Consider the following 17,576-nt stretch of genomic DNA (forward strand, 5'->3'; position numbering starts at 1 on the left):
GTCGGTCATTTGTTAAAAGGCCTTGGACTTTGTGCTAAAGTTTAATTAATGTACATGTTTAGAAAGATTTTGAAATAACTTGACGCAAACATTTTCCATGACAAGACCATAATGTGATGCTTAAAATTGCGCTGTATGTCAAGGATCAATATCACACTTAAAGCTGCACTCTCACAGATTGAACGTTTTGACAAATTTTTTATTTTTTGTCTTCAGGAACGAGCAAATTTTTGCGAAAATCCATGGAAACCAGTTATATAAGACTGCTGACAAAAATTAGATCACATATTTTTATATTTAAGTTAAAAAATTGATGTTTTATGCATTTTCAAAACATTAAATTTTGAACAGAAATATGAAAATATACGATCTGATCTTTTGTCAGCAATCTTTTTATCATTTGTTTGCAGATATTTAGCCAAAAATTTGCTCCAAGACAAAAAATAAAAAAAGTTGTAAAAATGGTATATCTGTGAGAGTGCAGCTTTAAAGGTCGTTGGTCCAAATGCTTTGAGTTTTGGTTAATCTAAGCTGTAACTTGATTGGCCCAGCAGCATGCATGAATTTGAAAATAATTTGGCACAAATGCTTGCCATGAGTACTCAGGCTAAAGGTCAAAGTCACACTTAAAGGTAATGGTTTAAAATTAAAGGTTTTTCAGTCAAGAATCAACAGTTACTTAATTGGTCATGCATTTGAGGAACTTAAAATAAATATACCGTAAATGACTGGGTTTTAGACACACTTTTTTCCCTCAGATTTTGATGTTAAAAAAATGCCTGCGTCTAATAACCGGTAACAAGGTTTTGAACTTTTTTTCTGAGGTCGATTTCAGGTCGAGCGTTTGTTTAGATTTATGTAGAAAGGGATGTTACTCGCGTCATATCGATCGAGTATATACGAGTTAAAACTGCAGTTGAAGATCGGGGTACGGTATATCATAGGACGTTTATAATTTAAATAAAATATTGTACGATTAAAATTATTAACATTATTCAATATTATTTTGAATATAACAATAATTAAACATGCATATAAAGAAGCAAAGTTGTGCACTGTCAACATATTTTTTTTCAGTTGTATGATAAGGTGTGAAAAACTCGCACTGCCTTTAAACCTGTTTAACATATACCAACACTACAAACTGTTGCGATAATGGTCTTGTTTTTTCGCACTTTGCCACCACGTTCTTTATTCTTTTCTGTAGGTGTTGACATTTTGAGAACAAACCCGTACAATATAAGGTTTTTGCATAACTTCACTTTTCATTCTCGACAGGTTATCGTTTACAAAATACTGTCAGAAAGAAATCTTACAAATTGACATAAAAGGTACTTTTCAGTGCCATCGAGCAAAAAATTGTCACACACAGTCCTTTTCAGTGCCTATCTTACTGCTTCCCATCATGGGAAAAGTGCGTACATCGTACACAGCACGAGAAAAGCTAGCTGTCATCAGCTGTGCTGAAGAGCACAGCAATTGTGCAGTGGTTCGCCAGTACACCATGAATGAAGTCAACGCACAAATTAATGGCCATGACGAAGACGAGAAAAGCCAATCGGGGCATGGTGGCGCTCTATCCCACTATTGAGACGGCTATTCTACAATACGTCAAAGAGCGAAGAGAGGGGGTGTGGCCGTATCAACGATTGATATCCATCTTGAGGCTATGAAGTTGGCCAAGACACATCAAGTTCAATCATCCTTCAACGCATCGACAACATGGGTCCACACCTTCATGAAACATCAACAGCTGTCCATCCGAAGACGTACTCACATCAGCCAGAAGCTGCTAGAAGATTTTGAGACTTAAATCACAGAGTTTCAGCGATTTATTATCCGCCAAAGGAAAACCACCGGCTTCCCACTCAGCCAAATAGGCAACGCTGACTAGACTCCACTGACGTTCGACATGCCTGCATCAACAAAGTTGAATGCCCTTGGTTCTAAGACTGTAACCATACATACAACGGGAAACGAGAAAAACAGATTTACTTTGATATTAGCTTGTACAGCTGATGGAGGCAAGCTCCCACCATACGTTATATTTATGAGGAAAACTATGCTGAAGAATATCGAGTGGCCAGCAGGGATCCATGTTTGTGTGCAGGAAAAAGGCTGGATCGACCAGGCTCTTTGCTACATCTGGATGAAAACTGTTTGGACCTGCATCGCTCTCTTCTGGTCCTGGATTCCTTCAGGGCACACACAACCCCCGGAATGAAAGAGTTGATGAAAGAGTCGAGGACATCTCCTGCTGTCATTCCTGGAAGGGTGACATCCATACGTAACAGCCCCTAGATGTCTCCATTAATAAGCCGATGAAAGTGGCACTTCGATATAAATGGAACTACTGGATGGCCGGTGAAAAACACTCGTACACAAAGACCGGATGGAGAAAGAAACCTGAACTAGATCAAATCTGCGCTTGGATCGTGGACACATGGAAAGAGCTGGATCCAAAGATCAATGTATATGCGTTTAAGAAATGTTTCATTTCATACGCTATGGAAGGGACCAAAGATGACACCATAATGGGAGAAGTTTGTTAAGAAACCAGTGCATCAACCGACAGACGAGGCAGCCGACAAAGAAGAAGACGATAATGGTTGCGGTTACTACACTGACAGGACGACCAAAGACATGACTGAGGTTGAAATGGAGCATTCCTTCCAGAGCGACAACAATGACGAGGAATTTGAGGGCTTTGAGGAAAGTGACTTAAGGTTAAGCGAATTACATTTTGTGTGCTTTTTGTACAGTTTGTTTATGTGCTGGTTGAATGTATTTCATTTTTAATAATTTGTTATGTTTTATATAATATGAATCGAAATAAAATGAAACATATTTTGCTTTGTATTATCATGGTATGGTTTTAAAGATAACCATCGCCATTTTCCTGATTTGTTTTTTTTCCCTCACTGTTAACAAACATGGTGGCTGTAATTGGCAGTTGATTTTTACATTTTTCTCTATGCGTTCTTTATCCCAAAACATAGATTAAAAGTTTTTTTTCTCAGATTATCATGGATTTTTTTGCCTGCGTCTTATACCCCCTTAATCGTCTTATACCCAGTCATTTACGGTAACAAATAAAATATCACTAATTTAAAGGTCAAGGTTACACCTAAAGGTCATAGTTTAAAATTGATAATATTTTTTTTCAAACAAGACTCAACAGTAACTTATAATTGGCCATGTGTTTGAAGAATTCAAAATAATTTTTTCAGACAAGACTCTACAGTAATACTTATAATTGGCCATGTGTTTGAAGAATTCAAAATAACTTTTTCAGACAAGACTCAACAGTTACTTATAATTGGCCATGTGTTTGAAGAATTCAAAATAACTTTTTCAGACAAGACTCAACAGTTACTTATAATTGGCCATGTGTTTGAAGAATTCAAAATAACTTTTTCAGACAAGACTCAACAGTTACTTATAATTGGCCATGTGTTTGAAGAATTCAAAATAACTTTTTCAAACAAGACTCAACAGTCTTTGGTAAAATAACAGGCCACACTCAAAGCTTGCATTAAGGTTCTCTTGTTTTAACTTAAAGAAGTTTATAAACATTTTGGAGTTTCCCTTTTCCATCTGTATATGCTTATTTAATTTGGCAACAACCATTCTTTGCACAAAGGTTGAAAACCTTGTCTTCTTAAGTTTTCAAAATAGCCAAAAATTGTGTCCACTGTCTGAAAAATGAAAAAAATACATACCGGTAATATTTTAAAAAAATTTGCATATATTGACTTTGATTTATGTTTTCACATCTGGCTTATATAATTGTGTACCCTTGTGATGCAGTGCTATGTTAGATTAAAGAAACAACCTGAAACATTAAATATCACATGTTACAATTTTTAGCTGGACTATTTGAAGAATACGTGATGGCACCTTGTTAAAGTTTTAGGGCAAGTCGGCATTTTCACTTATAACTCCAATACCCTTCATTCAATTCTCTTAACACTTCCCACAGTTATTCAGGACCATCACATAATGCTCAGGTTACATGACTCCATATTATCCTTAATTCAAATTATAGCCCCAGATTGACTTAGGAACTTAGGTTAAGATTTAGGGCACACGCACTGTGTCAGGTCAAAGTTTTAGGGCAAGATGGGATTTTAAATAATGACTTCTAAAGCCTTCATTCAATTGCATTTATACTTCACACAATCATTGACAACTATCTTACAATGAGGTAACATAACTCCATATCAACCCTAAATACAAATTATGGCCCTTGATTGTCAAACTCACCTATCGTTTAAAATATTTTTAGTTAGGTTTGACATATAGTGACCAGACTTGGTATAGGAACAGTTTAGGAAGATCTTTCATGGGTACTGAATAAGTTAGGTTTGGGTCGATAATTATTGTGACCAAACTTGGTATATAGGAAGTGTTTACAGCTCTACGGGCCTTACATGGGTTTGTGCTTGGGGCCCCTAGGGTCAAGGTCACCTTTACTAAAAAGAGATATCCGTTTGGTACTGGATAACTTAAGTTAGGGTTGTCATATTGTGACCAAACTTGGTAGTATTTAAAAGAGGTTAAGGAGAACTTCCATGGGATCGTGTTTTCGGCCCCTCTGGGCCAAGGTCACCGTTACTAAAAATAGGAAAAACAGTTGAAATTGAATCTCACAACAAAGGATGAAGTTCTTCTTTCAATCAGGTTTTCAAACCTGGTTTCGATGCACTTCAGCATTCTTGTTTACCTTTTAATTTGACTATTTTTATTGCTTTTGACAAGCACATATTACGGTATTCATTTCTAAAACAAAGCAGCTTATAAATAGTTGAGGGCACTGTCGTATGACAGCTGTTGTTAGTGACACTTGACACAAGGGAGAAATAAGAGCATTATAAAATTGGATGTGGCATTACTTCTTGTGAATAATTTATATTGTGTTCATATCATATCAGGACCTTCTCTTGGTCTAATGAGAACAGCCAAGAAAATAGACTCTTAAATCAATGGATAGTCTCAATATCATGAAGAAGCATTGTTGGATAACCCCTGTGCACTTGAACTATGATCAAGCTGCTATTGTCACGTGCCACCATGATGTATTATCATTTGCCATAATGTTTTATGTGCCTTAATGATGTATTATAATGTGGTGTGGGATACTGAATCATGATTATGGTTCTTGCAAACATCTGGTTTTGTGTTTTATGTGGAGGATACCCAGTTCTGAGATAATAATTGGCTTATTTTTCAGAAGCTTTTTTACCAATTGTTGTCAAATTCTGTAAACCTAGCATGCATTGTAGCTGTTGGTAACCTCAACTGGACCACAAGACAAAGAATTAATGAGTTAATTCTTACTGTTTGCTAAAATATGAAGAAGAGCCACAACTTGCAATGCCTTTATAGCTGCCGTCCACTACAGCCCCGATGCTTTGCAGAAGGGTTGTCGATAAAATTTTGCTAGTTTCGGAAACCTTTCAGGATCATTTATCAATAAATGAGCGGAGCTTTGCCATCGGGTCCGTTCGTCATGTATTCGCATGCATTTGCTGAGCGAAAGGTTGGGGTTTAAACGCTGAAACCTATCCGAAGTAGCCAAATGCTACGCAGAAGAATACCGACATGTCCGGAATCGGCTCCCAAATGTTTCCCGATCGTGGGGAATGGTTGCAGTAACATTGCATGCTGAAGAGTTAGTTGAAAGTCGGGGTATATAAACGGTGCCAAACTACTATTTTGTTATCAGTCGCTAGTGGGACACCATGGGGCTTGGATGTTTGAGGCCTTCACCTTGTACTTCAGTTTTAAATCCAAGCTGAAATGGATGCCATGCTTGCATTGTTTTTGAGACAGAGAAAAAGAAGACGTCATCGATGATGGGTCCGCCCCCTGGCTCACAGACGACAGGAGGCTTCACTATAGACAGTAGTACAATACATTGATGTAAGAACTCCGAGATGAAGATCCTTCAAACGGTATTTCAGGATCAGGCCAACAATGTTTGACGACATACTCCAGCGTCTAAGGCCTCGCATTCAGAAAAGGACACCAGGTTTCGTAATGCCCTTCCTGCTGGCCTAAAGCTTGTGATGACGCTGAGGTACAATGCCTCTGGGGACACGTACGCTGTCTTGGCATATGACTTCCGTGTTGCTGCGGAAAGTTTATGCCATTTCATCCCAGAAGTGTGTACTGCTCTGCTTCAGGAGTATAAGGATGATGTTCTGGCCATTCCCAATACTCCAGAGGCCTGGCGTGAGTGGCCACCTAATTTAAGAGAAGGTGGAACATGCCCCATACTCATTGTGCCCTCGATGGCAAACATGTGGAAATCAAGAAGTTTGTATCACACTAAGAAGGGCTTTTTTAGCATAGTCCTTCTGGTGTTAGTCGATGCAAACTAAAAGTTATCTGGTATGACTGGGGGCATTGGCTTCATGTCAGACTTCCAGATCTTTAAAGATTCTGAATTGAAGGAATGTATGGCTAAATGATTACGAAGCCTCGCAGAAGGCTTTCCAAAGATGCCGAGTTAATGGGGATGGGTTTCCAAATGTCCCCAATGGTTCCCGATGGTTTTCCGAAGATCCCAAAGCCGTCCCGAATAAAACCTTCGGCTTCCAAATTTTAAAACTTCTAAAATTTGGATGCAGATTTTTTTTCAATCCCGATTTGGCCTGAAGGTTTCCAGAAGTGTTAAGGAAGGACACAGAAGGGTTCCAGATCATCGCGAAGACATGCAGAATCATCCAGGTTTTGCTTTTGGGAACATACGGGGCCTAGTGGACGGCAGATATTATATATGTCATCTTCAGGAGTAAATTCAGTTGTCAACCTTCTGTTGTTAGACCTAGGTTTTATGATGGGAGGCTTAATTAATGTTTTCTCCAGGATTGATAAAATTAAGGCATGGTATTTTTCTCCTAAAAAGGGCATAAAGAAGCAGGTCAACTTTTATAATTTATCCAAGAGGACACCCTGGTTTAATCATGCATAATATAAGTACTGCTATGATATAAATATTGATTATTTTAGTATATGGCTTATAAGCATCTGTATGAACCATTTAGAATGCAATATTTTTTTTAAACCAGTTCACTATATAAAAGCCCATACTGGTTGTAAAAGAAGAAAAAAGCAACTCCTGATACAAATTCTTGCTATACCACAAGCCTCAATTAATATTCACAATCACCATCTTAATTGCATTTCCTAGATGGAATATTCATAAATAAATCATGTCTAAATCTTAGGTGTAACAAAAGTGAATTTTGCAATGTCAAATTATTTCTTTCTAAATTGTATCTGAAATGAACAAAAAATTTAAGACAACTAAGTACTGAAAACAATCAGAATTGCCTAAATGTACTTTTAAAAAATAATCAAGTGTAAGGCAAATCTTATTAAGATATGATGGGATTATAAGGGTATGATCAAGCTTAAATGTCACATTTAGCTCTGTTGTTTATCACTAGACTTAAAATATTAATTGCTGACATTTTAAAACAAAATGGCATTTAAGATCACTGCCCTTATGAGAACGTTGATGAAAAAAATAATCAGAAAATCTTTCTGATAAAACAGTGGCCTCCCCGAATCTTCCATTTTCTGACATCACAGACATTAAGGAAATTGCTGATACTGTGGAACCAGTCCTACTCTAAGTTGATAGTTAACTTTACATAAACCCAACCAAGATCATTCCACATCTGAGCAGCAATCAACTGGTGAAAAATTATTTAGATTGCGAAATTCAAAGTAACCTCTAAAAAAGATTTGGAAAAACAAATTCCAGTCTCCTGATTTACTGATACCAGTACATGGATCAGGCTAAACACTGGTAGTACAAATGGCAGACCAAATATTTATTTCTGATATGTTTTCTTTCATAAATTCAACGTTGCTTTTTTCATGCATTTGTATTTCCCAAAAAGTAAAAGCTCCAAAACATGAGATCCTACAGGAATGCATGTCTTGCCTTTAAGTAGGAGTCCCCCCCTCAATATTTGGGATCCTCTGAATCCCGCGATCCCATTAATGCTGAACACTGGTATTAACACCACCCTGATCCTTATAGTCGTACAGTCGTAGTTTCAGAATTTTCCTGCCCACATATAAATAACTGCCAGATTCCACGCGTTAATTTGATACTCCTTCCACTTTCCTGCCAAATTAATTCATACGGGAAATATGTCGTGCGACTCGATCTGACCAAAATCCATCGTTAATAAAACAAGTTGAACCATAAGGTTTGTTTAACATTGGGGCTCCGATGTTAACCTGATGTTGGATAAAGGTAGCCGACATTGTGATGTAAATCCAAGGTTGGTGCAACTTTAGTCTTACATCTGGTGTTTGCTGGGATGGGTTCACTCATAGTATTAATCGCTCCAATGAACTTTCCTAATTTGAACAACACTCGAACATGTGCTGGGGTTCGTGGCTGCATGGTTGGTGGCATCTGCTGGGATTGATATCAGATTCACAACAAAACTGTCAGATTGTGCTGAACTTACAATTTACGATATTATGCTTGTGCCACTAAGGCCATTGACAGTCGACCGTGAACAGGGATATCTTCAAATAAGAACTTAGTGCCGTAATTTCAGACTTCTTTGAAATGTTCGATGAGTTCAAGTCTGGCTGTATAACATGACCATGCTGAATCACAATGAGAACCTGCCTTGTTCAACTGTTTAAGGAGCAATTGTCTTGTTTTTTTTACAAATATTGGTAGAGGTTTGAGTCCCACCAAATATTTAACATTTTGTCAACTCCATTTCCGTTTTAGGAAAAGTTTTTAATAACAAGATTGAAGATTGACATCTGAATTAAAGGTGTTCTTGTGTCTCATGCTGATGATGTAACTTTCTTTTTCAGATTTCCTTGTGGTAACAGCTTCAGCAGTTGTTTTAGCTGTTGGTTCCAATGGCCAGGTTTTTGCCACCTCAGCAATCAGGTAGTCAATTATTAATGATTTAAATTAGATTATTTATTTTTAAGAGAAAATGTTGTTCAACTGTCGTCAACAACAACAAACTGTTTTTGTAGAAAAGAGATGTTAAATCGTAACAACCAAGGAGACATTATTACATATATTGTAAAGAAAGTATAAGAGATTTAAATTCACCATTATCTTGCAAATAATGAGTAAATCAGCCTTGGTGTTGTTGTCAGTACCTTGTGGTGCTGTTTGCAGCTATTTAAATGTTGAGGATAACTCTGGAACTATTAAAGACATTCCACAGTATGATACACAAGCAGATAGTTGTTAAAAATGGTAACTCAACACTTACTTGTATGAGTGACCTCACTGAAATGAAAAGATGATGATGTCATTCGAATGTTAAGCCTATCTTAGCTCGACTATTCTAGAATAAGGAGAGCTATACTATGCTACTCACCCTGGCTTCAACATCATTTTCACACGTTGGTTTTAAAGTTTTGCATAAGGCACGCATAGGTAAATTAATCTCTGCAAAATCTTGATGTATTGCGTTCAGACTTTATACAACGGTACCCACCAATTCAGCCTTCATACATAAACAAGTTAGATAACTCTTTATTGCATATAATATAAATTATGGCACTTTATTATTCTACATAGAAATTCTGGTTAAGGTTTTGCCCTTAATCTGATTTTACAATGATCCATGAATGATTCACCAAATCTTTACAATTTGAACTTAAAGCAGCTGATAAAAGTCGAGCGCGCTGTCTATGACAGCTCTTGTGTATGCTTGTGTTACATTTTCACGTCTATTTTGCATGACAATTGATAACTCTATTTAAAACTGTTTCATAACGAAGCAGTTCCAATTATAAGGAAATGTCATACTTGTTTTTTTTATGTAATATAATGGTGTTGTTATCTAGAACACCTATAAAATTCTCCATTAAACGTGTGATGGGTTACCTTTGGCATTTACCTTCTGTTAAACTGTTAATTATTGCCAGGAGTTTGACTGTCAATATATTTATATACATTGCTAGTGAATTTTATCAACAGATAAATATGTCAAAAGTTTTAATAAACACCATTAAACAAAGATCAGCCTTTCTTTCGGCTTATGCAGAATTTGTTCCCAACAAAAGTAATATTGATTTCACAGTATTTCTAAAAAACACTTTATTTCAGAGGTGTCCGATTTCTCCAGATACTTCGCATGTTACATGTTGATCGTCAAGGAGGAACTTGGCGACTTCTCGGCTCTGTTGTATACATTCACAGACAGGTAACACAATATTACCATCTTCACAAGTTATATTAGATCAGATCATGTATGATTGTATCTTAACCTAATTCATGGAATAACAACATTTGTGATATAGGGCTTAGCTTTGTTTGAAGGTCAAGGTCATAAAGTAGTAGGAGCACAGTTGGGTGAGCTTTGTATGAAGGTCATGGTCATATAGTAGTAGGAGCACAGTTGGGTGAGCTTTGTTTGAAGGTCAAGGTCATATAGTAGTAGGAGCACAGTTGTGTGAGCTTTGTTTGAAGGTCAAGGTAATATAGTAGTAGGAGCACAGTTGGGTGAGCTTTGTATGAAGGTCATGGTCATATAGTAGTAGGAGCACAGGTGGATGAGCTTTGTTTGTAGGTCATGGTCATATAGTAGTAGGAGCACAGGTGGGTGAGCTTTGTTTGTAGGTCATGGTCATATAGTAGTAGGAGCACAGGTGGGTGAGCATTGTATGAAGGTCATGGTCATATAGTATTAGGAGCACAGGTGGGTGAGCTTTGTATGAAGGTCATGGTCATATAGTAGTAGGAGCACAGGTGGGTGAGCTTTGTTTGTAGGTCATGGTCATATAGTAGTAGGAGCACAGGTGGGTGAGCTTTGTTTGTAGGTCATGGTCATATAGTAGTAGGAGCACAGGTGGGTGAGCATTGTATGAAGGTCATGGTCATATAGTAGTAGGAGCACAGGTGGGTGAGCTTTGTATGAAGGTCATGGTCATATAGTAGTAGGAGCACAGGTGGGTGAGCTTTGTTTGTAGGTCATGGTCATATAGTAGTAGGAGCACAGGTGGGTGAGCTTTGTTTGTAGGTCATGGTCATATAGTAGTAGGAGCACAGGTGGGTGAGCTTTGTATGAAGGTCATGGTCATATAGTATTAGGAGCACAGGTGGGTGAGCTTTGTTTGTAGGTCACGGTCATTGAAGTTTGAGGAGTGCAGTGAGCTTAGTTTGAAGGTCAAGGTCATTGTAGTTTGAGCATTATGGTGAGCTTAGTATGAAGGTCAAGGTCATTGTTGTTGAAGAACTCTGGTGGCTTGCAGTATAAAAGTCAGTGTTGTTTTAGTTTAAGTGTGTGGGTGATCTCCATATAAAGGTCAAGGTTATTGAAGTTTGAGCAATGGGGTGAGCTTAGTATTGAAAGTCAAGATCATTGTAGTTTGAAGTTTTGGTGGGCTTATATGGTTTGAAGGTCAAGGACATTGATGCTTGAGCAGTGGGTTGAACTTAATATGAAGGTCAAGGTCATTGTAGTTTGAGTGGATGAGTGAGTTAAGTATAACAGTCAAGGTCATTGAAGTTTTGAGTGGTTGAGTGAGCTTAGTATGAATGTCAAGGTCATTGTAGTTTGGGCAGTGAGTCAACAAGCTTTATGTGATTGTCAAGGTCATTATAGTTTGAGCATACTGATGAGCTTAGAATGAAAGTCAAGGTCAGTTATTGTAGTTTGAGCTATGTAGGGGTGAGCTTTGTATAAAGGACAGGGTCATTGTAGTTTGAGCAGTTATAGGAAAGAGGCTTTATCCGTTTCTTTACTTAATATCACGAACATCATAACTTTTAACCATTTTTTCGGTGGATTTTTTTTTTGTCATATTGCATATGAGCTATCTGACTAATTGAACTTTATAAGGAAAAGATCTCGAGGATGGCAAATCTCCCTTTAACACCATCAAAATAATTGTATTCATGATGACCTGATAATATTCATAGGCATAATCATCCAGAAGCATCTGTTCCATACGACTGCTCCTTAAGCAGAATTTAGCCTCCTATGTCATGATTGCTCATATGTTACCTTAAGCACACCAAAACTATGGTGGATTTCTGTAACTGTTTGGCCAGAAAACAACAATGTTAACAACATTGAAGTTTTGAGTGTTTTCTTTTTATTATCAGTGAAAATAGGTCATCTTTAGTACTTAAAGATGCCTGCTACTATATTGTCATGTTATGTAACTGCTTCATTGCAGTTTGAAATAGATCTGTAACTGAATCTCAATTGACTTCAAAAAAACATCAGTTCTGGTTTCAACCCAGATAATTGGCTCAGCAGTAGTTAATGTCAACTTGAAGTACATGCATGGAACATAAGACACAGATCCTGGTCTTAGTATAATTGCCAACAATGTCCTGTTTTAAGCCAATGTATCTTTTCTAGTCAATAAATAATAATAGGCTTTTATGTCCAACAGTAATACTTTGTTCCATTCACTGAGAAAGAGATCTGTCGTGGTATTTTCGTGACATTATTTAAAATCTGTCTGCTCAAGGCCATATTAATGTGTCTTTATGATGTCAAGTGCTTTTAGAGCAATAAATAGAGGAAAATAATCCCAACTGTCTGGTAAAGATTTCAAAACTTAACATTCCTCGAAACATTTTATTGCTAAATAGACTATTTACTGAAATTCTGTTGAAAACGTTAGTGCTTATTTATTGACAGTCTAGCTCACTTGCCCACAAACTGTTCTGAGAATAACACCTGGGATATGCATATCTTGGGGCTTTACTTATGAAACTTCACACAAAGGTTCATGACAAACATGTAATTACTCCTAGGCCATCACATCACTCTCAGTCAAATAATGGAAAGTAATGCCCCTTGTTGAAATTTGAAACAAAATCCTTCCTTTCTTTTATTTTCATTACTTTTCATTTAACAATTGTTACAGGAGGTTTGTTGAAATTCTATCAAACTTAGTAGATAGGTTCATAACAGAAAGTTAATTTTTGTATGCAAGGCACATCAATTTGACTGAGCGATTTTGGGAGTTATGCCTCTTAGTGATATTTGAGAACACGATGAACAAAATATTTGTTTAATTTATTATTTAGTCGCAATTCTAAGGGCCGATAGTTCATAACTTTCTTAAGGTGAACAATGCGTGATTAACAAAATCATTGTAAACAATTTAAAGGTGAAATATTTAGGGATGGTATTGAGTAGTGAAAAAAGTACTTGAGTACTCAGATAGTCTTCTGATCGGGTACCCATGTGCTCATAAAAACTTGGAAGAGACATGTTCATATACCCTAGTAGTACCCAGTATGTACACACATTTAGCACCAAAACAAAGGTGGTTTTCCAGGTGGTTTTCCACACTTTTTTTAATTAACTCTCAATGTCAATGATTGTTGCCGAACTGGCTTTGAGAATGAAATTGATGTGTGATGTTTTGTTCTACTTGTCAAATTGATGTGGGATGTTTTGTGGGATGTTTTGTCCACTTTGTCAAAATGATCTGGGATGTTTTGTCCACTTTGTCAAATTGATGTGGGATGTTTTGTCCACTTTGTCAAAATGATCTGGGATGTTTTGTCCACTTTGTCAAATTGATCTGGGATGTTTTGTCCACTTTGTCAAATTGATCTGGGATGTTTTGTCCACTTTGTCAAATTGATCTGGGATGTTTTGTCCACTTTGTCAAATTGATCTGGGATGTTTTGTCCACTTTGTCAAAATGATCTGGGATGTTTTGTCCACTTTGTCAAAATGATCTGGGATGTTTTGTCCACTTTGTCAAAATGATCTGGGATGTTTTGTCCACTTTGTCAAAATGATCTGGGATGTTTTGTCCACTTTGTCAAATTGATCTGGGATGTTTTGTCCACTTTGTCAAATTGATCTGGGATGTTTTGTCCACTTTGTCAAAATGATCTGGGATGTTTTGTCCACTTTGTCAAATTGATCTGGGATGTTTTGTCCACTTTGTCAAATTGATCTGGGATGTTTTGTCCACTTTGTCAAATTGATCTGGGATGTTTTGTCCACTTTGTCAAAATGGTCTGGGATGTTTTGTCCACCTTGTCAAATTGATGTGGGATGTTTTGTCCACCTTGTCAAAATGATCTGGGATGTTTTGTCCACTTTGTCAAAATGATGTAGGAGGTTTTTTAAAACCTAGAAAAAAATGACATGGGAGGTTTTGTCCATGGGATGTTTTGTCTGGCTCCCATTTACCATATATTCTTCACAGTTAAGCTATTAGATGAATATAAGTATAATTCTTTCTGTTTTTGTTGCTGTTTCCAGGAGCTCATCACTACACTGTATATAGGTTTCCTGGGGCTCATTTTTTCATCATACTTTGTCTACTTGGCGGAGAAAGATGCAGATCCGTCCTCCGGGTCCAACTTCAACAGCTACGCCGATGCCCTCTGGTGGGGTGTGGTACGTATTTTAGGTCACATATTATTTTCAAGAAAAATATTAAGGTAATGGTATAAAGTTTGGCTATGGCGTTGTTAGAATTGTGGCTATTAGCATAGTGCAAAGTTTTTTTGTTGGCCACATATAATTTGAAAACAATAAGCATAATTTTACAATTTGGATATGTATATTCAATGCAATTAAGTCCCATCATTTATTCTAAAATATTTGATGAGAAAATGTGCATCAACATTTTTAAGAAGCAATCAAGAATTTTGCTCCGAAAGTATTGAACCAGTACAGGGCTTGCAGACTTATGCGAAAACTGTTAGAGCTTGTGTCATTGTTTCTAGATCACAGTAACAACGATAGGATACGGAGACACAGTACCACAGACTTGGATGGGCAGAATTGTGGCCTCTTGTTTCTCTGTGTTTGCAATATCATTCTTCGCGCTTCCAGCAGTAAGTGACAAGAGCTTTGCATTTAGAAAGTGTGTTCCTTTGTTTTTGTTAAGGTAATCAATCCATCATTCATTAAAAAAAAAATCATGCTAAAGTATCATTTTAAGGTTACAAAATGTTTAGTTTGATTTTTTTTAAAGTTTTCACTGTACTGACAATTGTTATATAATCATAGTATTTTTTTGTGTTATTACCTCCCTTAAAAAGTTCAGTAAATTTCATTTAAATAGATGTGTACTTATGGTGTAATTCAAAAATGTAATCCATGTAAAAATAATAAAATGGTTAATCAATATAAATTAAACATACTAGATATATTTCATATACACCTCTACTTTCATTCCTGAATTAAACTGCCTAAATTCTGCAATTGCAAACATTTTCTGATGAACCCAACATCTTGGGATATGTTCGGATCGCTAATCATTGCTTAATTATATACATCTAAATTGAAAATTGATTTGAAGTGATATAGTTTTTTCCCGTGTTATTGCAACATAATATGATTAACTGTTTCCAGTTACAGTCGGATCATTCCATTTACAGAATGGATAAGAAAGAAATACTATAAGGTTTTCTTAAATGAAATGAAGTGTTATTTTAACAATCCATGAAAGAAATGATAAATTATTGGTGTAAATATAAGTAATGAATTGTGCAATTGATTCCATTATCGAGGATATGAACACAGTTGGGCTGGTAAAAGTAGTCTGAAGGACTCCACACACTTTACCAGCCCAACTGTGTTCACACCCCAATAATGACATCAATCCCATGATTCGAATCATTCCTAAAATAATCTTGATTTCAATATGTAAAATGCACGAAAACATCTTTGCATCTATTGATTTGATGGAGGGCTTACCTTAAAAGGAATATTTTCTGTGTAACATTATAGCCCTGATGTTGTCTTCATCCTCAACTTTGATATAGCTGATATATGCCCGTAAAAGAAGACAAACACATTAACTTTCATTTTCCCTTGAAATAACAATGATTAGCCTTCTAGTAAAGATTTAATAGTGTTTTCTTCTCATTGTTTTACCATTAAAAATTCAAAAGTATCCATGGGAACTTCTAATTGACTTGATTACAAAGATTGCATGCAGTAAAAGACCTTCAAGGTGATATTGAATGAAGCTAGAAATAAAGATAATTGAACAGGACTCATTCCTATATAAAGTTGGTTTTGAAAAGTAAGTAAGCAAAATGCTGTCAAAAATAAAGTAGCATATATTCACTATTTGGAAGCTTGTCAATATTGGATTTAAAAGAGTCTTTTGCTTTATGGTAACAATTGTGATTTTCAGTTGAAAACCTGACTGCTTTACAGTAGCCAGGGCATAAACAACTGAGCTAATTTTCTGACGTTATTTCTATATTTAAATATAGTTGTATCTATCTGTAGATAATAATGCATGTTGTTTGATTTTTCAGGGTATTTTGGGGTCTGGTTTTGCCTTAAAGGTTCAGCAGAAGCAGCGACAAAAACATTTCAACAGACAGATACCAACTGCAGCATCTCTTATACAGGTTTCATTTTAGCTCATCTATTATTTGAAGAAAATAAAGTGAAGATATTTGATAGCCTTGGAGTCGTCCTTTACAGCAAAATATTAACATTGCCAATAACTCTTACTCAGAAACCACACTATGTATTCGAATGAATCTTGGTATGCATGTTGAAAAGGTTGAGTTATGCCCCTTAGTTGACTGAAAGAAGAGAAGAGAGTCTGGGTCTGGTTTACTGCTCTTCTTTATCATAAATGTAATCAATATGATGCTGATATTTTAACATGAACCCAAATTGTTTTATGATTACTTTTAATTATATATAATACCAGAATATTCAAAGATTATTAGTTTCTGCAAAATAATATACCTTGTTTAATGTTATTGGTGAAAGTAACTCATGAACTCTGGCATTCATTTGACAAGCAGAATTGCTTTTCGTGCATTGATCAATACAACAACATGATATTTAAGCTTCTCTGAGCATTATGAATTTGAAATATTATTCTAAAAAGAATGTGTCCCAATATCATATCCTCTCTTTCTAACATCTACAAATTTCTTCTACTATTTAAAAAACATGGCGGCAATAATACTTGGCATAATATCTCAACTAGGTTGGATGACCAGTCAGATCACACTCTTCAAAAAACATGGCAGCAATGCTAGTTGGCATAATATCTCAACTGGATTGGATGACCGGTCAGATCACACTCTTTAAAAAACATGGCATTAATGCTTAAGTTGGCATAATAACTCAACTAGGTTGTATGACCGGTCAGATCACACTCTTTAAAAAACATGGCATTAAATGCTTAAGTTGGCATAATAACTCAACTAGGTTTGATGACCGGTCAGATCACACTCTTTAAAAAACATGGCATTAATGCTTAAGTTGGTATAATAACTCAACTAGGTTGGATGACCGGTCAGATCACACTCTTTAAAAAACATGGCATTAATGCTTAAGTTGGCATAATAGCTCAACTAGGTTTGATGACCGGTCAGATCACACTCTTTAAAAAACATGGCATTAAATGCTTAAGTTGGCATAATAACTCAACTAGGTTTGATGACCGGTCAGATCACACTCTTTAAAAAACATGGCATTAAATGCTTAAGTTGGCATAATAACTCAACTAGGTTGGATGACCGGTCAGATCACACTCTTTAAAAAACATGGCATTAAATGCTTAAGTTGGCATAATAACTCAACTAGGTTGGA

General features: G+C 36.2%; 1 protein-coding gene across 2 annotated transcripts in view; it reads left to right on the top strand.

The window, feature by feature from the left end:
* Positions 1 to 17,576, top strand: part of LOC128239065 (potassium voltage-gated channel subfamily KQT member 1-like) — a 77,070-nt gene that overhangs the window by 38,388 nt on the left and 21,106 nt on the right. For both annotated transcript variants that reach the window (XM_052955508.1, XM_052955506.1), the window contains exons 5-9: positions 8,863 to 8,941; positions 10,121 to 10,217; positions 14,259 to 14,396; positions 14,729 to 14,839; positions 16,277 to 16,372. In XM_052955508.1, the coding sequence (XP_052811468.1) occupies positions 8,863 to 8,941; positions 10,121 to 10,217; positions 14,259 to 14,396; positions 14,729 to 14,839; positions 16,277 to 16,372 (521 nt within the window). The remainder of the gene's footprint in view (positions 1 to 8,862; positions 8,942 to 10,120; positions 10,218 to 14,258; positions 14,397 to 14,728; positions 14,840 to 16,276; positions 16,373 to 17,576) is intronic.

The sequence above is a fragment of the Mya arenaria genome, chromosome 6, assembly GCF_026914265.1.
Source record: "Mya arenaria isolate MELC-2E11 chromosome 6, ASM2691426v1".
NCBI lineage: Eukaryota > Metazoa > Mollusca > Bivalvia > Myida > Myidae > Mya > Mya arenaria.